At 59.8% G+C, this 20,910-nt stretch overlaps 1 protein-coding gene and 2 non-coding genes across 3 annotated transcripts in view; 2 read left to right on the top strand and 1 right to left on the bottom strand.

Annotated features, from left to right (window-relative positions):
* Nucleotides 1–5,713: 5,713 nt before the first annotated feature.
* Nucleotides 5,714–5,786, top strand: Trnav-uac. Its single transcript has one exon. It is a non-coding gene; the product is annotated as a tRNA-Val (tRNA).
* A 476-nt stretch (nt 5,787–6,262) lies between these two features.
* On the top strand, nt 6,263–6,335 carry Trnav-uac. Its single transcript has one exon. It is a non-coding gene; the product is annotated as a tRNA-Val (tRNA).
* An 8,656-nt stretch (nt 6,336–14,991) lies between these two features.
* The window catches only part of LOC117651872 (putative ammonium transporter 1), a 13,577-nt gene continuing 7,658 nt past the window's right edge, over nt 14,992–20,910 (bottom strand). The window contains exons 2-11 of the mRNA XM_034396411.1: nt 20,405–20,518; nt 20,231–20,320; nt 19,567–19,815; nt 19,030–19,232; nt 18,573–18,806; nt 17,680–17,791; nt 17,415–17,533; nt 16,850–16,976; nt 16,601–16,723; nt 14,992–16,115 (exon numbers count right to left, since the gene is read on the bottom strand). Of these exons, the coding sequence (XP_034252302.1) occupies nt 16,063–16,115; nt 16,601–16,723; nt 16,850–16,976; nt 17,415–17,533; nt 17,680–17,791; nt 18,573–18,806; nt 19,030–19,232; nt 19,567–19,815; nt 20,231–20,320; nt 20,405–20,510 (1,416 nt within the window). The 5' untranslated portion in view covers nt 20,511–20,518 and the 3' untranslated portion in view covers nt 14,992–16,062. The remainder of the gene's footprint in view (nt 16,116–16,600; nt 16,724–16,849; nt 16,977–17,414; nt 17,534–17,679; nt 17,792–18,572; nt 18,807–19,029; nt 19,233–19,566; nt 19,816–20,230; nt 20,321–20,404; nt 20,519–20,910) is intronic.

Genomic DNA, 20,910 nt, shown 5'->3' with positions numbered 1-20,910 from the left:
AAAATTTGCAACGTCGATGAAAAACTTGCAAAGGAAACGAGCCGGGGCGCTGCAGGCAAGCAGCCGCGAGGCTAGGAAGGTTAGGTTAGGTTTACCTGGGCCATCGTCGGGGTCCATGTAGAAGCCTGTCAGTGGACAGGCATGCGGCGGGCGTGCAACAGAGATGTGATCAAAAGGATGATGAAATATGAGATATTATGAGTCAGCGTGAGGAGGAAAAGGGGGGGGGGCTAGAGCGCTTGACATAACCTCACTCAAGATGCAACATGTACGGAATCGGCCGGGGACTACGGGGTATGGCGTGCGCAGTAGATGCAGCAACTACACTGTAGGGTGTTCGGTTGCAGTGGAAGATAGAAATTCCAATATTCCGCGTAACAGATAATACTCAAGCCACACAGGACGGAACATGGCGTCAGAAAAAATTGAAAAGAAGTAGTTATTTTCAATTAGAATGGAAATTTTTGAGGAATGAACGTCCCTACACCGTTCACATCCAGGGTGGCATGCTATAGACGACAAGGCAAAACTTTGGTCATGCTTCCAGGCATGCTTTCTCGCACGCGAACTTGCGTAGTTTGAGTTTGATCTTTAAGCTTTACTGTTATCCGTTGAGGAATTTCGTAAAGTGCGGGAAGTCGTGAAACGGTTGTTTGCGTCCGCCCAGGCGGCTACCGCGGCTAACGCTAGTCTGTGCTCCAGTCCTGACTCCAGGTTGTACCTGTCGACGTGGCACAGTGGGCCAGAAGACCGGTAGGGGCGGTCAAAATCTCCAGAGGCTCCACAGTCGCCCAAAGTAGCTCAATGGGACTGAAACCGAACGTTTGATGCCACCAGTAGATTGCTTTCCGAAGGAGAAGTCCATTGGTGGGGTCATACGGTCAGTTCAAGTCCCATTCAGCGACTCTGGAGCTCCAAACGCGTTTAGAGCTTTGGCTGCCTGCGCCGGCCTTCTGGCCCACTGTGCGTGGCGGGGAAGCCTCACCCTTCTTGGCCGACACGATGATGTCCGGCAGCGCGGCGTTTCTGCTGTAGTGTAGGTCCTGCGGGACTTCCCCGCGCCGCCACACGGTCAGGCCCTGCACGGCGGCCAGCCTCCGGTAGACCTGCGCCGCGGACACATTTCAACCAAGTCCCTCCTCCACTGCGAAATGTTGCGCGCACTGAAAGTATGGTCGTATCAGCCAGGATAATCGTTCGCGGGGAAGTTCGTCCTTCCCCGACTTGGCGCGCTTTCCGCGCGGCGTTGGCTTTCCCTGCTGCGCGCGCGGTGCCGGGCGGTGCCAACTGCGGCCGCGAGGGGCGCCACTGTCGCGCAGCGCGCGGGGTATCGACAAGGCCCCGGGCGCGCGGGGTATGGCCGCAGCGTCGCGAGAGGAGGCGCTGGTTCAGCCGGGAGGGTGGCCAACGCTTCGCGCGTCGGTGCGAGATAGGTTGCCCACCCTGCAGGCTGAGCTCAAAAGACGTCTGGGGCTTTGGGCCGCCTCCACCGGTCTCCCGGCACACTGTTTGGCGGCTTGCTCCGCGTTGCTTTCCGTGCAGATACTCACATACTCGACGCGGCCCGGCTTGGCGTAGATGGACACGAAGGCGCCCTGCCCCAGGGCCTGCTCCACGTCCTCGGGGTCCAGGAACTCCCGCAGTCGGATGGGCTCGCCGGGGTCCACGGTGGACATGCCGTGGTCACCGATCAGCACCACGTTCACCTGGACAGCCATCGCGGGGGTACAGTAGAAAGAAAACGCCCTGCCGATGCTCTTGTTTCGAAATTCGTTCCCGACCTTTTCCTTGAGGTTGTTCGCCTCGAGTTTCTGGAACATGCCGGCCAGCAGCTTGCCGATGTCCCCGATGGTGTACTTCATCTCCAGGGAGTCCGGGCCGTAGCGGTGGCCCACGTCGTCGACGTGCTCCGAGTACGTCATGACGAGGTCCATGCCCTTCTCCAGGAAGTCCACGCTGCGCTCCAGCGAGTCTCGCAGGTGCGGAAGGCCGTCCTCGATGTACTCGTAGCCCTGCAGGGCATGGCCAGCATGGTCACATCTAGTCACATGGTCACGTCTAGTCCCATGGTCACATCTAGTCCCATGGTCACATCTAGCCCCATGGTCACATCTAGTCCCATGGTCACATCTAGTCCCATGGTCACATCTAGTCCCATGGCCACATCTAGTCCCATGGTCACATCTAGTCCCATGGCCACATCTAGTCCCATGGCCACATCTAGTCCCATGGCCACATCCAGCCCCATGGTCACATTCTAGTCACATGGTCACATATGTTGTCTATAGGTCAAATATGGTCACATAAAGTCCCATGGTAGTGAAATGCTGCGGATGGCCGTGACTGTCGTGACCATGGTCGTGACGCCTACCTGCGCCGCCTCGGGCCGGATGCCGAAGACGGGGACGTCGCTGCGGCCCCACAGGATGGTGGCGACCCGGAGGCCGTGCCTGGTGGCCGTGGTCCAGACGGGCTCGGGGCCCTGCCACCAGAAGGCCTGCCTCGTGCTCGTCGTGTCGTTGAGCTTGAACAGCGCCCTGCGCTGCCGGCTGTAGAAGAAGTTGGCCAGGATGCCGTGCGTCTCCGGGTACACGCCTGCAGCAACCAAAAGTTCGTGAACCAGTGCATGCACTGTGCACAGCGGGCCAGAAGACCGGCGGAGGCGGCTAAAATTCTAAACGCGGTTTGAGCTGCAGAGTCGCTAAATGGGACTCGAACCGAACGTGTGACCCCACCAATGGATTGCTCTCCGAACGAGGAATCCATTGGTGGGGTCACACGTTCGGTTCGGGTCCCATTGAGCGACTCCGCAGCTCAAAACGCGTCCGGTATTGGACGCACCTGTGCCGATGGTCGTCCACGCCGGGAACGACAGCGACGGGAACACGGACTTGACGTACTCGGCCGACACGCCGTTCTTGATAAACTCCTTGAAGCCGGAGGTCTCTTCGCCGAGGAGCTTCAAGAAGTTCCATCGGAACCTGTCGGACATATTTCGGGCAGTGTTTGAGTTCCCGCGCTCGACATTTCGATGTGTTTGGCAGTGTGGGCGGTCGGCCTTACCCGTCCAGCAGGATAATGAGCGTCTTGATCTTGTTCTCCGTCGGGGGCTCGTCGCGAGGCTCGTCCTGGGCCGCGGCGCTGGGGATGGCGATGACGGCCAGGGCGGCGAGCGCCACCAGGCCCAGGAGGCCGAACCGGAGCCGCATGGCTGCAACGCTGCAACCGAACAGTGTCGCCAACATGAGCAGGCAAAAAAAAATTCCCACGATGCAGTTCAGTTTACTTTGTTGGCCGGATTCGTCGACCATGAAACTGGGCCTGAAATGCCTGAGGGAGTGGTTTCGCGACACTGTCTGCCGCCCATAGGGTGTGGAAGCTGGAATTCAGGCCGCGCAATGTTTGCGCGCGCGCGCGCGTGTGTATGTATATATGTGTGTATGTGTGTGCGCTTGTGTTTGTGTGTATAGTACTCACAACAGTTTGCATTTCCCGTGCCGCGAGGACCGGCCGGCCTAGGACCACCGACCAAATTAGACCGGCGTCAGAATTATGAACGCCGTGCTCGCAGCCCCGACTTCGCAAGGAGCGCGGCAGAGTGCTAGGTGAGTTTATCGTTCCGTCGGTGCAGCGCCGCCGAAACAACGGCCAAAATACACACGGCGGAAGCGAGGAATGGGGAAAAATTCTAGACGCGTTTTGAGCTCCAGAGTCGCTAAAGGGGACTCGAGCCGGACGAGTGACCCCACCAGTGGATCGCTCTGCGAAAGAGGAATCCATTGGTGGGGTCACACGCTCGTTTCGAGTCCTTCTAAGCGACTCTGGAGCTCAAAATGCGTCTAGAATTTTGACCGCCCCCACCGGTGTCCTGGCAAATCCACGGTGCACCGTGCTGCAGGAGCGACAGAGACGGGACGCTGCGGCCTTGGCCCTGGCTGTCCTCTGTCGCGTTGACACCCCTCGCCCCCCAGCTTCGTGCTTCGGGCCGCTTGGTCCACTGCCAGGGTTACCGGTTACCTCAGCGCGCCTCCCGGCCGGCCGAAGCGAACCCCTTGTCCCGTCCGCACGCGTCCGCACCATCCCGAACGCGTGGCAGAGGCACTCGCTTTGTTTAGACGGCCCTGTGTACGGGGCCACGCCGGGCCACGCCACTGCAAGGCCACGACGCTGGTCTTGGACCCGCTTCGGCGCGATCCTGGGACGGGTTGCAGCTGTCAAGTCTGTCTGCTTCGGGACCGAACGCCCAGCCTCTGCAACGCCGAGCTGCTCAACCCCCTGGAGGCCTCCTTGATGTCCGACAGGGAGGAGCGGAACACCAAAAATGAAGCGGGTGAGAGTTCTGCTCATAACGGCGGTCGTCGAGGGTGCCGTTCGCCTGTAAACGGAAGGCAAGCAAGCGAAGCACGGCGACCCGATGATGGCCACGATGCCTCGTTGATGGGCTGGGCATGGCGGGCGTGGCTGGGCCCCGCACCCGCCTGCACCTCGTTCGCTGGCGGGGTGCCACCTTGGTGTGCCACCTTGGTGTGCCACCGGGCGGGGCGGCAGGGCGGGGCGGGCTGCTTATCGTTGCCGATCTATTCCTTCCTGAGTGGCATTGCGTTGTGTGCATTCGCATGCACCTCTCCCCCTCTACAACCCCCAAATAGAGACCCAGGCGTGGGTTTGAATTTCCCGCTGAAATGGAACGCGGCTCGGTTCCGAACGGCGGCGGCGGCGGGGCCGGGGTTCGTGCCGAAACTCCGACGCGTCGCTACGTCGCTGCCGGGGCGAGGACCCGGCCCGTGGTCTGCTTCCGAGCGGTCTCTTCATGCTGTCTCTCTCGCACCTGCACGGGGCGCAGACAGAAAACGACTCGGAATCAGCCGGCCGGCCTGGCGTAGCGTGGCGTAGCCTGGCGGGGTGTCGCCGTCGGCCCGTCGGCGCGTGTGAAGTGCGTGAGGTAAGTGTGTTGTGGGCCAGGGCTCGTCGCCAGGCCGCCAAGCGCCAGCGTGAATACAAAACGCGGAACGCCCCGCCCCGCCCCGCCCCCGCCCCGCCCCGCCCCCCCGCCCCGCCCGCCCCCCCCCGCCCCGCCCCGCCCCGCACGCAGCGGCACGTCGACGCCGCGCCAACGCCGTGCCGCACAGACCACCACCTGCGATATTTCAGGCCTCGCCGGTGTTCAAACTCCCGGGCGCGTCGCGTTGGTGCATCGCCGTGCATCCCGGGGGCGCGAGGCGCGTGCACCGCGGCGCGGGCGTGGCCGCGTTCAAGGCCGTCGTCATGCCAGCCGCGGCTTTCGTCGCTCTGTCTCTCTCGCACTCACGGGGCGTCCCGTATGGGAGCGAGGGAGACAGAGCGACGAAAACGACTCTCGCGATCAGTCCGCAGCCGCGCGCAGCTGTTCCCGCCAAACAAAGACGCAACCCGGCAGCGCGGTGGCAGGACCAGTAGGCAGCAGCCCACCACCCCAAGCAACCCGCGCCAGCAGCGCGGAGCACACGGAATGCAAAACCGTTTTGTTATTTCCGAGTGTCGCGTTGAAAAGCAGACAGCTTTATTCCCCCCTCCCCCTCCCGCCCCCACTTTTGGCGTGCCCTACACGCCAAGTCCCCGCGGCCATGTAATCCGGCTGTAATCCCGGGAAGCCTCCAAGCGTGCCTCTATGCTTGCCCAATCGGTACGACTCTGATTACACTGAGGAGCGGGGATACCGTTATCAGCACCGCGGGGTTCCGTGGTGTAGTGGTTATCACATCTGCTTTACACGCAGATGGTCGCCGGTTCGATCCCGGCCGGAATCAAGACGTCTGTTTTTGGACAGAGATTCGTATACCTGTCCGTCGATAGGTTTGTGAAAATTTGACCAAAATATCTCTTGCTTAAAATAAAATTTTATTTTTAAAATCTTGATTTTTAATGAGATTTTCCAATTTTTGGTCCAATTTGATTTCACTCTTCTCCAAGAGTCTTACACGCTAGGCAATCTCAAATTTCCGATTTCGACGGATTCATAAAAATGTAGCGCGCGTTCGCGCGAAGATGCGACATCCAAAGAGATGTACCTAGAGTAGAGTCCTGGACTGTGGGACACCAGAGCCGCCAGTGGTGCCGCGGCGGTCAAGCTCCGCGCGGCGGTGGCGGTAGTGGCGGTAGCTGCGCTCCGCTAGCACTTCCCTCTCCCCCCACCCCGACGGCGTCCTTGCCGCTGCCGACGCGCATCTGCGCAGGCGCGGCTTGGCGCTACAAGTGTCGCAGCGTGCTGGCCCCCTCCCAGCTCGGTTCCGTGGTGTAGTGGTTATCACATCTGCTTTACACGCAGATGGTCGCCGGTTCGAACCCGGCCGGAATCAGGCGTCTCCTTTTTTCCGCCGGCACGAGTCCCCGCGGTCGTGACAATACTGCGTACGCGATCCATCGAAGCATTCGCGCCGCGCTCTCTCTCACACTGTCAGGTAGCTGTCATAAATTTCAAATAAGGCCCTGTTCTGTCATCACTCTCGCAGCTCACGTCGATACCTCGATACCAACGACGATAACCTTTAGCGGTTCTTTATCCGGTCCAAGGCACGGCAAAAAATAAATTCGTCCCGTAATACGTACAAAGATTCCCGTTTATTCGGACATTTTTCTTTCGTACGATTTCTCTTCTGCTGCCTGTAGCGAGGCAAAATGTCACCACAAAATGTCAAACGGGCCGAAGCAGGGGGCCTCGCCTCGCCTAGCCTCGCCGAGTCGCCGGCTTGCGGAAGGGCCGCCTGTTTGCCGGCCGAGCCTCGGGCGGAGCGAGACGTCGTGGATTTGGCGGGATTTGCCGACATGGAGAGATTGAGCGCGCTAGTCCAGGAAGCTTGTTCGTTAGGTTAGGTTAGGTTAGTCGCGGCCGTGGCGCACATCGTTGTGCTCTAAACGAAACGCTTGACATGCGTCGCTCCATGTCGTCCGAGAACGGCCGGTGTTACTCGGTGTTAGTGCGACAAAAGCTACAACAAACTACCTGTTTAAGAGGTACTTAGTTCTGCTTGTCACCCACGCCCCCCACTCCGCTCCACCCCGCTCCACCCCGCTCTCACACGCCGCGGGTACACCGTCAGACCGTCTCGGGCCCACACTTTAAGGGGCTCATAGTTCCGTCGGCAAAAACGTTAAGTCAGGATTAATGTCGGACGGATGGGAATGAGGTTAGACAAAACAAAACAAGGTGTCTTTGTTCACGTAACGGAGCAGCCCAGCTTTCTGACCTGTCGTCGAAGGCGTTCGACGAAGTGAACCAACTGATTGCAACTTTCGCTTAAATGTATGCCAAAAATGCATTGAAAAATGCAATTAATAACTAATTTTGTAAAAATAATCCTCCCTGTAACTTACAACGTTAAACTCTCAAATTCTCAAGTAAATGATTGCGTTATTGACCTCTGGGTACAAATGGTAGGCCCGAACGGTGTGAGGGAATTCCCCCCCTCTCTCTCCCTCCCTCCCTCTCTCTCTCTCTCTCTCTCTCTCTCTCTCTCTCTCTCTCTTTCCGGGTCCTGGGTGTCCATATGACAGGTCGGGTGGGCCTGGGCCTGGTGGGCCTTTTTGCAGGGAATTGGGGCAGTTCCGGGCAGCAGGGCGTGGCGTGGCGTGGCGTGGCGGGGTGCAGGGTGGGCGGGGTCAAGGAAGCGGCCGGGGGGTAGGGGGCCAGATAGAAATGTCACGGTGCGGGACGAACGGTGCCGATATCGGGGCACGGGGCCCACGGGGCGCGCCGCCACGCCCGGCCGTTGCCGCGTCGCGGCGTCGTGGCCGAGTATAGGCGCGGCGAGGCAGCGGCGTCCAGATGACCCACATGCCCGGGGCCTTGTCTAGCCTTGCCTAGCCTTGCCTAGCCTTGCCTAGCCTTGCCTAGCCTTGCCTAGCCTTGCCCGGGGCGCGGCGGCGTTTACGCCAACGACGGCGCCTACCCCCCGCGGGGCACCCGCGGCCCCGGCCTCCCCTAACAGAGACCCACTGCCCTTCGGGAGCTCGCGGCCGGTCGGGGCGGGGCGGGGCGGGGCGGGGCGGGGCGGGGCGGGGCGGGGCGGGGCGGGCAAGGGCTGCACAGCCAGGAGCTCCTCGACCTCCGCGTCCGTCCCTCCGTAGGGCAGTCTTACAGTGGACTACAAAGAGAACCCCACTACGGGGCAGTCCAGCTCGCCATTGCGACAAATTTAAAAAAAATCACGGAAATTAAAATCGAATTTTTTTTGCGAATTTATAAAGACATTTTACCGCGGCGTGGCCATTTCGTTGATGCTTTGAGTTTCCCGTGGGCTGGCCTCAGCGTTGCGCTCCACATCGGTGTTAACAGTGTGTGTGATGACGCGCTAAACCGCACGTGCACTGCCGATCTGCATAGACCGGTGGCACCTCGGTGTGATTTGCTAACCACGCCGTAAGGGGATTTCGTCTCCATGAACAGCAGGCCAGCTGGAGCGCTGCCATGCAAAAACCGCTCCGTCTCTCTCGCACTCACGGAACGCCCCGGAACGCCCCGTGAGTGCGAGAGAGACAGAGCGGCGTCGGAACTCTGTGCACCTTGACGTGAATTATCGGAGGCGTCCATCTTGTATGTTTCCGCCGTGCCAAAGAGGCTGGATGCCTCGGCGGCTTGTAGAACATGGAAAATACTGTGATTGAAATTAAAACGCACAGAATTTGATCGATCATGTATCTGTTATTCGGGTTCGAAAACGATTATCAGACTAGCTTTAGGTTTGGTTACCCCCTTCGCAAAAACGCAAAAATAGTTAATTTAAAAAGTTGGGTTTGGCAAGATTGGGCAAGAGAGCGTCATCACCGGGACTAGAGAATGGGGTTCATAGACAGGGGCGCACACTGCGAGTGGAAATAAAAATAGTCCTCGGCGAGCACGTGCTTCGCGATCTAAATTCGGCCGTGCAAAAACAGCGGTCAGTCGGCCAGCGACCCCCCTCGGCCGCCTTGGCACACAATAAAGAACTAAAGCTAGGAATGTATTGGCGCGCTGAAAACTAGCCAAAGGGAAATACACTGGGAAGGCGGGCGGGTAGTTCGGGGCGGTTCGGGGCGGGGCCGCCGTGGCCGCTGCTGCGTCGCGTCCCACCTGTCACTTTATTGACCTCTGGAACGAGGCGGGAACGAACGCAGAGGGGAAGGCAGGGCGGGGCAGGGCGGGGCAGGGCACACGGACGAGGGTCAACAGGAGGAGGCTTCCTTATTTTTAACCCTTTAGCAGCGCATGCGCCATCCTCCGGGCGAAAATGTGACGGCATTCTGACGAAACGTCCATTTTTCCATGCTAAGTTCCGTCATTTGGTACAGAAATTTTTGCAGTGTGACATTGGCAGGCGCTTCAGAACTATTTGAAATATAGTTGAAAGTTGGTTCCTCAGGTTCCTCCGTTCCTTCGGCTCGCTTGAAAGTGGTGGGTCGCGCACAACCAAGCGTGGCCGGCCAGCCCTGCTGATACCACATGGTGCGTGGTCCAGGGCCTGGGCGCCTAGGCTGCCTAGGGCACGGGGCGGCACAGGGCCCACACACAGGCCTTGCCACAGGCCGCGACCCTAGCCACATGTGCCACTGCTACTTCGCGGACTCCGCCGACTGATTCCGAGAGTCGTTGTCGTCGCTCTGTCTCTCTCGCACCCGCAACCTCGCCCGCAACGGACGCCCCGTGAGTGCGAGAGAGACAGAGCGATGAAAACGACCCTCGGAATCCCGCTGGAACGCGGTGTAACAGATCGGTCAGCGTGAAGCCGCGGAGTAATACTAGCATTCTCGTATGTGTAACTAGTACTCGTTTAACTAGGATTGGTCTGGTACTTGTAACCAGACTTTTTTTTCAGTGCAGGGCGCGGAGTGGAGTGGACCCGCGCCAGTCGCCGCCGGCACTCTGTCTCTCTCACATTCATGGAGAGTGCCGCAGGGCCGTAGGGGTGCGAGAGGGACAGAGAGCGCGGGCGGTGGAATCGCTCGACAGACACTCAGAGCATCCTTGGAGCGAATCATTTTCGTGGTGCTCAGTAGCAGTGTGGCAGTGCAGCGGCAGCGAGGATCAATCAGTTAAATGACAAGAATGCGCGTTTGTCCCCTTGAAGTTGCAATGAGAGTTACGTCACGCAGACAATGAATGCACTGCGCGATGGTGTGCTTTCATCCGGAAAAAAGTGACAAGCCCGTAAGAAAAAGCGGGAATTCCACATGAAAAAAAAATATGAGGGCGGTTTAAAGAAACTGGAAGTACACTGGTATCACGCGCGTGACGGAGATCCACTGGGAGGTACTGCTGGACCAATTACACACGATGCTCGTTGCCTTTTTATGAATGAAAGTCTCTCGACGCGCTCGCTCGCGGCGCACGCATGTGGCGCCGCGCCTCGCGCCGACCAAGGCGAAGGGACGAAGGCAGAGGGACGTCCTCGACGACGTTCCGGATTCCACCAAGCAGTCGCCGGAAGCAGTCCGAACACACCGCACAGTGGGCCAGAAGACCGAGGCGGCCAAAACTCTAGACGCGTTTTGAGCTCCAGAGTCGCTGAATGGGACTCGAATCGAACGTGTGAGCCCACCAATGGATTCCTCGTTCGAAGAGCAATCTATTGGTGGGGTCGTCGAAAATGCAAAGGGCCGGCGGGCGAGGCTGGCATGGACAGACAGCCCAAGTGGTGAGGATCTAAAAGGTTTGGTTTGCCGCGTTGGTCGCGCTCGCCGCCCCATCATGTCGTTGGCTGCATGTCCCCCTCGCCGCCGCTCTGCCGCGCCATCCCGCCATCCGGTGTGTTGCCGTTGCCCCGGCCTGCCCTAGGCCCGCCCGCCCGGCCCGCCACGGCCCGCCGGGCTGGGAGGGAAAATCAGCGACGCGAGGGCCGAAGCCTTTTCGACGACGCTCAAAACGCAGCGTGTCAAAATTGTACGGACGGGGACGACCACCACCCAACTGAACTGACGGTGCATTGTCACGTGAAAAACGCGAAGAACGTAACACGCACTGTAAGTCTGATGAGCAGCCTCCGCTCTGTTTCAGCGGTTCCACCGGTAGACTGATTCCGCGAGTCGTTTTCGTCGCTGTGTCTCTCTCGCACTGCGCGGGACGCCCCATGAGTGCGACGGGGACAGAGTGAATATAAACGGATATCCTTCAGGCGGCGGAGGCCTCCTGATGCCTCCTTGTACTACCTTCTGCCACCGACGTCGGCGTCCCGGACTGGAGGGTGACACTAGGCACGGTCTTCTTCTTCTCGGCCGGTCACTGCGCGTCTCGCCGGCACATCGCGTGGACTCTGGTCCGGGGCGGCCGCGGCGGAGCGGTCCTGGACGTCCTGGACGCGGAGCGGCACTGCGCGACGACGCGACGACACACTGGGGACAGCTGATCGCACGGAAGGCGAAGCGCGAAGCAGGCGAAGCGGAGCCCACGCCACCAGTGCCACCAGAGCGGCCACCACACGCCTAAAGCGCAGCTCGCGTAATGGGCGGGCCAGACAGGCCCAGCCTTCAGCCGTGGGCCCGCGGACCGCGAGCCTCGCGGGACGCCCCGCCCCGCCCCGCCCCGCCCCGCCCCGCCCCGCCCCGCCCCGCCCCGCTCCGCCCCGCCCCGCCCCGCCCCGCCCCGCCACACCCCGCCCCGCCACGCTGCCGCGGGGGTCCGAGAGCCCCAATGCAACTTGCACTGTTCCTAGGACCCCCTTCTCCCACCCCCCTCTCCCCCCCCCCCTTCGCCTCCCCAGCCAAATGATAATAGAGGCGCATAGTGACCTATACCTTGTCAGCCCCCCCCCCCCTCTCCCCTCCACCCCTTGACTTTGCCACTCACTGGTTCAGGGGCGCGGCGCGCCCGGCCGACTGCGCCCGCTCTTCCTCGTGGAAAGTCAAAAATAAAATTCATAAAAAATTGGGGCTCTTAAAATTTTTATTCAATGATTTTACATTACATATTTGTTCGTACACACTGCGACACCTTTGTCCACTTGGATTTTCGGAACTGTTTTCCTTGTCGAATCTTCGAGCGATTTTACTGGAACGTTGTCGCTGCAGCTGCAACTGCTGCAACACTGTAAAGCGCGTGGCCCGCGCACTTCCCGCCAGTGCATCATTGGGGATTGTCGGATTGTCATGACGCGTCATGCGACGGCCTTGCGCGGCCTTGAACGGCCTTGAGCGACCTTGAACCCCCGGAAGCTCTCCGTTCGCTGCACTGCCACGGCACTGGCCGCGCACTCCGCCCAGCGACGCCCAGCGCCCAGTGCGTTGATGGCTCATTTTCACGCCGAGGGCTTTTAACTGCGCTGGTGTGGCCCCCGCGGCCCCCGCGGCCCCCGCCTTCGGAAACGACCGCCGCCCGTCCCGCGTCAGCCTGCGTCTGTCTCTGTCGCACTCACGGCGTTCCTGCGCGGCCAGCGGCAGTGCGAGCGAGACGGAGTCATGTTTCCCTCCGCACGCGTCCCCGCGCCGCGGGCGTGGCGCTGCGGGCTTCCGGCTGGTGCTTCCCTTGCGGCTCGGCCACGGCTCGGCACGGCCAGGTTCGAATTTGGCGCCAAACCCGGCACGGCACGCCAGCCAACCCTCGGGACGTTCCGAGGTGCAGCGGCGCACAGTGGGCCAGAAGACTGGCTGGTGGAGGCGGCCAAAATCCCGGACGCGTTTTGAGCTCCAGAGTCGCTGAATGGGACTCGAACCGAACGTGTGACCCCACCAATGGATTGCTCTCCGAACGCGGAATGCATTGGTGGGGCCACACGTTCGGTCTGAGTCCCGTTCAGCGACTCTGGAGCTCAAAACGCGTCTAGAGTTTTGGCCGCCCCCACCGGTCTTCTAGCCCACTGCGCGGTGCAGCGCGACCTCGTGCCGCCAAGGCCGCCAAGGCCAGCCGGTGGCCTTACGCCAGTGCAGAGGATGGGCGAGGCCTTGGCGGCCTTGTGCCTTGTGGGCGAGGCAAGAAAACAGACGCGGGGCGGGGCCGCCAGGGGGCCGCGGCGGGGCGAGGTCGCCTGGGAGGATCGCGAATGCAAGACCGTGTTTAATCGAGTCCTGCCTTGCCAACTATGCCCCAGATGGCGCGCCAGTCGACCGCCGCGGACGGCGCGAACGCAGGCGAGCCGCAAACCGCGGCCCAAGTCCGGAACAGGACACCCAAATCAACAAGGCTGCATGAAGGTGCAGCAGCGCTCCGGACGCGTTTTGAGCTCCAGAGTCGCTGAATGGGACTCGAACCGAACGTGTGACCCCACCAATGGATTCCTCGTTCGGAGAGCAACCCATCGGTGGGGTCACACGTTCGGTTCGAGTCCTTTCTAGCGATTCTGGAGTTCAAAACGCGTCAAGAATTTTGGCCGCCTCCACCGGTCTCTGGCCCTCTTCAGCTTTACGGATGACAGTAGTAAAGGTACCTTTACTACTGATGACGTCCTCTCGGGCTGGTCCGGAGTTCGAATCCCGCCACCATCCGAGCCTTTTGTTGCGGTGGCGGCGTTGCATGGCGTTGCATGGCGTTGCAGGAGGTGGCGGCATTTGCATTCATATTGAATCGATTCAAGCCTGGCTCAAGTCGACGAGTTGGCGAGGGTAAGCAGCAGGCTCGCCTGTCTGTCTGTCTGTCTGCCTGTCTATCTTGTCCGTCCGTCCGTCAGCTGGACGCGCGGATCGCAAGACGCGCCCACCATCGGCACGCCGCAAAGACGCAAGACGCGCCAATTAAGAGACGAGGCTCCACCACGTCTGCGCGGCTGCTGCCCGCCCGTCTGTCTGTCTGTCTGTCTGTCTGTCTGTCTGTCTGTCTGTCTGTCTGTCTGTCTGTCTGCCTGTATGTCCGTCTGTCTGTCTGTCTGTCTGTCTGTCTGTCTGTCTGCCTGCCTGCCTGCTTGTCTGTCTGTCTGTCTGTCCGTCCGCCACCCGCGCGTCGTCCGCGCGTCTGCTGTGCTGCACTGACCTACATCCTGGTCGCTGTCACTTGCACCGCGACTCATCCTTGGCAGATTGCAGTGACCCCTCTGGAAATAGACGGCCGCTTCCGCCCCGCCCCCCCCCGCCCGGCCTCACCCCGCCCCGCCCCACTGCGGTGATGTGCACCTACAATGGAAATGATAAAACAGCGGCGCTCTAAACCGTCCATTGGTTCAGCTTTACTGCGACGACCACTGCAGGCTGGCCACTCCCAGACCTTGCCCTCGACCGCCTCGTGGGTGCGCTCCTGCCCGCCCCGCCCCGCCCCGCCCCGCCCCGCCCCGCCCCGCCCCGCCCCGCCCGCCCGCCCCGCGCTGCACCTCCTGGCCATCGGAAGGGCCATCGCCAGCGGGGCGCAGCAGACTGATTCCGAGAGTCGTTGTCGTCGCCGTGTCCCTCTCGCACTCGTGGGGCGTCCCGCATGGGTGCGAGAGAGACACAGCGACGCGGACGACTCTCGGAATCAGTCTGCGGGAATCATTTCCGAGGGTGTCAATCACTGTGCGGCTACTGGCCCACTGACCTCGCCCTCCCGAGGGAAGGGTAGGGACTCCACGTGGCGCAGGGGTGGTACACTGCAATGCCCTGATTTGGACCTAGGGCAAGCTGTACGGGGTGTTTTGTGTTAAACTAGACTCAAGTATCTTCCTTTGACCGGCGAGGTGACTTGTCGGATGGGTGGCCCTCCTTCACGGCGCCACTGCCCAGAGCACCGCGCCTTGAAGGTAGACCACCCATCCGACACGTCACAGGAATAATGCGGAAAACGAAACTGTGGCTGGGAGTTGAACCTGCGTCTTTGTCTTGGCGGTCGACTCCTCAGCCCCCGCGGCCACTGCAACACAGTCTGCCCGCATTCACTCAGACTGATCCGGACAACCATCAAACCCATCCGAGCAACCTCGACGCGGCACGGGGTATTGCCACAGGGCTCTGCTCCCCGCGCGACGTGTCGACGTGTGTCAGCCGCGCTCTGGGCAGGGTCCCGGGGGCGGCCGCCAGAGGGCAGTGCACTGCCAGAGCGAACTGCGTGGGGAAGTCATCGTGAATGAGAGGAAAGAAATACACGAGCTCACTTTCGTTCGTGACGTTAGCAGTATCGTTAACGTCACCTTTAATTCATAACTGTACAAATTTTTCATACACCATATAACACTCCTATTTCCTATAACAACAAAATGTCTCAAGACATAGATTTGGGGTTGGAACCCTGAAAAGACACACACTATATGAGAGCTGACGAGTTTGCCACAGAGTACTACTTATCATAGCGAAAAAGAACATTATTTAAGGACCTAGTAAGATTATGCTTGTTAAAAGAACAAAATATTTGCCAATATACCTTCCTTCTGGGCCCGTATCAAACACTTTATATTGATCGTAGGCACTAAACATTTCACAACCGAAAATGTCAACAAGAAAATTTCCTGATCCTACCCCACGAAAAGTTCCAAGTCTCGTTGGAGTCTCGTGGCAAACGAAATCGAACCATCTCTCTGAGATCCAATTTAAAGCCATTGCCTGGCCTTCTATCACCATAAATTGAGACGAGTGAAGCAACAAACAAAACACATTTAGACACAGAAATCTGCGTTTTTCATCGAGATTGGCATGGGACAACACCCTAGAGATTCTTTCTCTAGGGACTACACTGTATGACCGTGATTTTTTTTTGGGTTGGGGGATGGGGTGAAAGTTGTCACAGCCTAAATACATGAGAAGGGCGTGTTACCCAGGTCACAGAGGTGAGGTTGGGGGTGATAAACGCGGTCTAAGATGAATCCAATAGCAGTGGCGTGCGCAGAAATTTTGAAAGGGAGGGGTCAGTCCATGCTTTTTGCCTACTTACAGGGGAGAAGTGACGCAATTTGCCTACCTTCCAGGCGCCTTCTAGTGGCCAAAGGGGGGGGTCATGACCCCCCTGACCCCCCTTGCGCACGCCACTGTCCAATAGTGAGTCCTGCCTGCTCATTGGCGCAACGTTCTGGGCTGTTGTTGATTCACTCCTCCCTGCTCTGGTTCATTCCGCTCTTTTCCATTCCCAGCTCCAGCACGCTGTAAGACTCGATCCAGGGCGTTCGTGGCCGACAACAACGAGGGCCACTCGACGGACGGACACTCGAACTCGAAGCCTTTCGACGCTCACAGCCTTTCAGTGAAGCGGTGTAGAGGCGTTCCGGGCGGCCGGTCGGACCCTGAAACAATCATTTTTAAAAGTTCAAAAACAACAACAACAAATTGTTGACAATGCGCGTCATCCTTTGACTTGCCCCGGTCAATCTGTGGGGCGGGGCTTTGCGTCACATCGTGCAAAGAAGGGGGCTGGCCGCTCGAGCAACGCAAAGGAGCTTACCGGGGTATCGTGTGGGCGGCGACGCGGCACGGGGCACAGTGGGCCAGAAGACCGGTGGAGGCGGCCAAAACTCCAGACGCGTTTCGAGCTCCAGAGTCGCTAAATGGGACTCGAACCGAGCGTGTGACCCCACCAATGGATTGCTCTCCGAACGAGGAATCCATTGGTGGGGTCACACGTTCGGTTCGAGCCCTGCTAAGCGACTCCGGAGCTCAAAACGCGTCTGGAGTTTTGGCCGCCTCCGCCGGTCTTCTGGCCCACTGTGCGGGGCCCTGGCCATCGCCTCCGGCTACGAGCCAGTGCGTACACCGTAAGTGCGATACTTACTGTTGAACTTGTGGGGCCCGGGGTTGGGGAGGGACAGGGCGAGCCCCGGCAGCCCCGAGTCGGCCCACTGCGTCCACGCGCTGAGCGGGTAGCCGGGCTCCTTGTGGACGGACACGTCGAGGCCTGGAAACAACGGCAAGGGTCACTCTTTCTGATTCAGATCGTCGCTCTGTCTCTATGCAGAGAGAGAGAGAGAGAGAGAGAGAGAGAGAGAGAGAGAGAGAGAGAGAGAGAGAGAGAGAGACCCACCTTTCAACTCCTCCTCCTCCGTGACGCGCAGCAGCCCGGAGACCCGCAGCACGGTGAACATGATCACGCTGCAGCACAGCGACCACACCAGGATGGCCAGCGCGCCCGCCGCGTTGCAGGCCAGGAACTGCGAACAACGAAACCGCAAAATAAAATTATTTACACAAATATTTGCACTAAATTTATCGATTTCAGCCGCAGTGAATGTCCGCTCTTGATGGCCTTCTCCTTGTCCCCGCGGCCCGGAGCGTCCGAGAGCCTTCCGCCATAGGTAACAACGCCTTACTGTGCGCTGTGCGGCCTCCTCGCCGGCCTTGGCGTTGCCGGGCACAGTGGGCCAGAAGACCGGTGGAGGCGCGTTTTGAGCTCCAGAGTCGCTAAATGGGACTCGAACCAAAAGTGTGACCCCATCAATAGATTCCTCGAACGGAGAGCATACTATCATTGGTGGGGTCACACGTTCGGTTCGAGTCCTGTTTAGCGACTCTGGAGCTCAAAACGCGTCTTGGATTTGGCTACCAACGCCGGTGTACTCTTTGGTGGTGATGGAGGTGGCGGTGCTTACCGACAGCGACTCGGAGGTGACCGAGTACAGGATGCCGTCCGGGGTGAGCAGCGGCCCGGCGAACAGCCCCCAGAAGCCCGCGCCGAGGTGAACCGGCGCCGCGTCCAGGGGGTCGTCGACTGCAGAGCACAACGACGTCAGTTAGGCGTGACGCACAGACTCATTACGAGTGTCTGTCTCTCTCGCACTCGTGGGGCATCCCGAGAGGTGCGAGAGAGACAGAGCGACGGGGCCCGGAGGAACAAGCAGGGCAGTAAAGCGTTACCTTGGAGACGCAGCAGCAGGACGTGCAGGCCCAGGAAGAAGACCGCGCCCACCGCCCCGGTCACCACGGCGGCCCACATGGCGAGCTGGTTCACGGCGCCGCACACCGACACCTGGCGAGCCGTGGCGAGCACACCAAGGGCATCAGCATCAACAAGAAAATCAGGCGGCGCACAGTGCACCACCGGTGGAGGCGGTCAAAATCCCGGATGCGTTTTGAGCTCCAGAGTCGCTGATTGGGACTCGAACCGAGCGTGTTGCCAGGGGGCGGCAACGGCCTAGGAAGCGCGTGAAGCCATGCGCGAGTAAGGTGCATTGGTTTCTTATTTTGCTTCGATTGTAAGATCTAGCCCGTTGATTGCAAAACGCTTTGCACAGATCAAAAGAGCACAAAATTTGGGGTGCATTAGGCCTAGTAGACTGCCCGATACTTCCAATTCAACCGAACACAAGGGTGGAACCATTTACATCAACATGGCGCATTCGAGTTTTTCCTAAATTTTATGATTTCTCGTGTTTTTAGGTGTTTTCACTGCACCTTAATGTCAGGTAAGGTGAGAGTTTGGAGAAGAGCAATTAGCCTAATGCACCCTAAATTTCAAGCCCTTTCCATCGGTGCAAAGCGTTTTGAAGAACACAGTCTAGTTTTCATAATCTCGAACAAGTGCGCAACCTCTGCACTGACGGCGCGAGCATCGCTTCACGCTCTTCCTAGGCCGTTGCCACCCCCTGGTGTTGCTCTCCGAACGAGGAATTCATTGGTGGAGTCACACGCACGGTTCGAGTCCGGATTAGCTACTCTGGAGCTCGAAACGCGCCCAAAGTTTTCGCCGCCTGCGCCGGTCTTCTGGCCCACTGTGCGGCGGTGCCGGTAGTCGAACCCTCGACCCTCACCATCCCGGCCAGCATGGCGTTGGTGGGCACGGCGAAGCCCCAGGCCGGGTTGTTGACGGCGCCCAGCCGCACCGCGAACAGGCCGCACAGCGCGCCGCCCGCGCCGGACAGCACCGTGTTGACGACGGCCTTGGCCACCGCGGCGCCGTCGCCCGGCGCCGAGATGCTGCCCTGGGAGCCGCCGTTGAAGCCGAGGAAGCCGGCCGCCAGGATCAAGGCGCCCACGCCAGTCAGCTGCGGGCCAGAGGGTTAGTCTTTGGTCGCTGAATGCGACTCAAACCGAACGTGTGACCCCACCAATGGATTGCTCTCCGAACGGGGAATCCATTGGTGGGTTCACACGTTCGGTTCGAGCCCCATTTAGCGACTCTGGAGCTCAAAACGCGTCTGCAGTGAGTTTCGGCCGCCTGCGGCGGTCCCGAGGGCGGTCCTCCGGCAAATCCACTGTGGTCCTCACCGGCGTGGAGTGGCCCGCCAGGTCCTGCACCTGGCCGCCGACGAAGCGGCCCTTGCGGGGCCCCATGAAGACGCAGCCCGCCAGCGCGCACGCGCCGCCCACCAGGTGCACCACGCCGGAGCCGGCGAAGTCCCTGAAGCCCAGCACGTTGAGCCAGCCGTCGTCGTGCCAGGCCCAGTGCGACACGGTGGGGTACACCACGCCTGGAACGGAACGGAACGCCACGGGCAGGGTGTCACACTTCGCAACATTCACCTCCTGCCCGAGTGAGCCAAGTTCAAAGCCTTCCCAAGATTATAGTCAAACTGCCAAACAATATTTGCAATGTCCGTCTTTCTTGGACGAGCTTTACTACAGCAGCGAAAGTTTTGACGCGGGCTGTACTCCGCGCGCGCCTGCGAGGTAGGCCACACAGAGCGCAACGCGTGCGTGGCGTTTTGTTTTGGGCTGCTGCGGGTGCTTGGCTTCCGGTTTTGTCTCCGGCATTGATCCACTTCCGGTATTTGTCCACTTCCGGTTCCCAGTGGAGGCACGCACCGGAGATGAGGGCGCTGTAGCAAAGGTAGGTGACGAAGCGGCAGCGCTCCGCCACCGAGCCCGAGATGATGGTGGCCGCGGTGGCGGCGAACGTGAACTGGAAGAACCACTTGGACATCCGGGGCTGGCCCGCGTCGCCGACCCCGAGGCCGGCCCACAGCGAGCCGCCGAAGAAGGCCCCCAGAGGCCCCGAGCCCGACCCGAAGGCCAAGGCGAAGCCCACCAGCCAGTACAGGATGCCGCTGATGACTGAAACAGGCAATGGACCATCATCTGCAGGCAGTGGGCCAGAAGACCGGTGAGGCGGCCAAAACTGACGCGTTTTGAGCTCCAGAGTCGCTAAATGGGGCTCGAACGAACGTCTGACCCCACCGATGGATGCCTCGTTCGGAGAGCAATCCATTGGTGGGGTCACACGTTCGGTTCGAGTCCCGCTTAGCGACTCTGGAGCTCAAAACGCGTCAATGCCAGGTTCACTGCTCCCTCGGCCGTGCGCCTCGATCGGCTTCCTCTGGAGCAAGGTCACTGGAGCAAGGTCGCTGGGCCATTTTTATGCAGTCGGGGTGATCGCCTGCCTTCCCGCTCCAGCGGCCGCGGGTTCGGAAACTGGTTTCCGATTGGCAGTGTGGCAGTGAAAAGGCGAGACCACTGGTACGGTACTTACACATGTCCAGGACGTTCTTGAGCACGATGTTGGTGACGTTCTTGGACCGGATCGACCCGGCCTCCAGGCATGTGAAACCGGCCTGCATGACTGCAACACAAGGGGCCATGTAGTTTACTTCTTTTTTTTTCATAAATTTCCGGCATAGACGGATTTTTGTTATAGTGTACGCACATACGACCACGATGCCGTTGCCAATGAGAAAGACATCGTCGACGTTGCTCCGGAATTCTTCGTCTGTCGAGAACGAGGGTGCCGCTGTGCTGTTCAACGCCGCCATGGTGGTCGCTAGAAAAAACAAAGTTCTGTTAAATTCAATAATTATTTTTAGGGTAGTTTTTCTCCTTTCTCTTGCTAAATCACCCAGGTAGGTGAAGCCTTGGCCTAACAGAGAGACTACTCGGTGTTTGGCGCAGGGGATGCGCGTCGCCTCGCGACCTCGTTGAGATTCTAACTGCGTCCAAGTGGTTCCGCCCCGCCCCGCCCCACCCCGCCCCGCCCCGCCCCACCCCACCCCCGCCCCGCCCCGCCCCCCCCACCCCACCCCGCCCCGCCCCGCCCCGCCTTTGGAAGCCGAAGCGCGAACACAATCGGGCGGGCCAGCTCCAAAATTGTATACGCACGTCTGTTTCGCCTCTCCGCCCCGGCAACGCGCGTACAAAGCAACAGAAAAAAAGGAT

The sequence above is a fragment of the Thrips palmi genome, unplaced genomic scaffold (genome assembly GCF_012932325.1).
Source record: "Thrips palmi isolate BJ-2018 unplaced genomic scaffold, TpBJ-2018v1 HiC_scaffold_6, whole genome shotgun sequence".
Lineage (NCBI taxonomy): Eukaryota > Metazoa > Arthropoda > Insecta > Thysanoptera > Thripidae > Thrips > Thrips palmi.
Note: the sequence above shows the minus strand (reverse complement) of the source record. Positions and strands in the feature narration are given on the sequence as shown.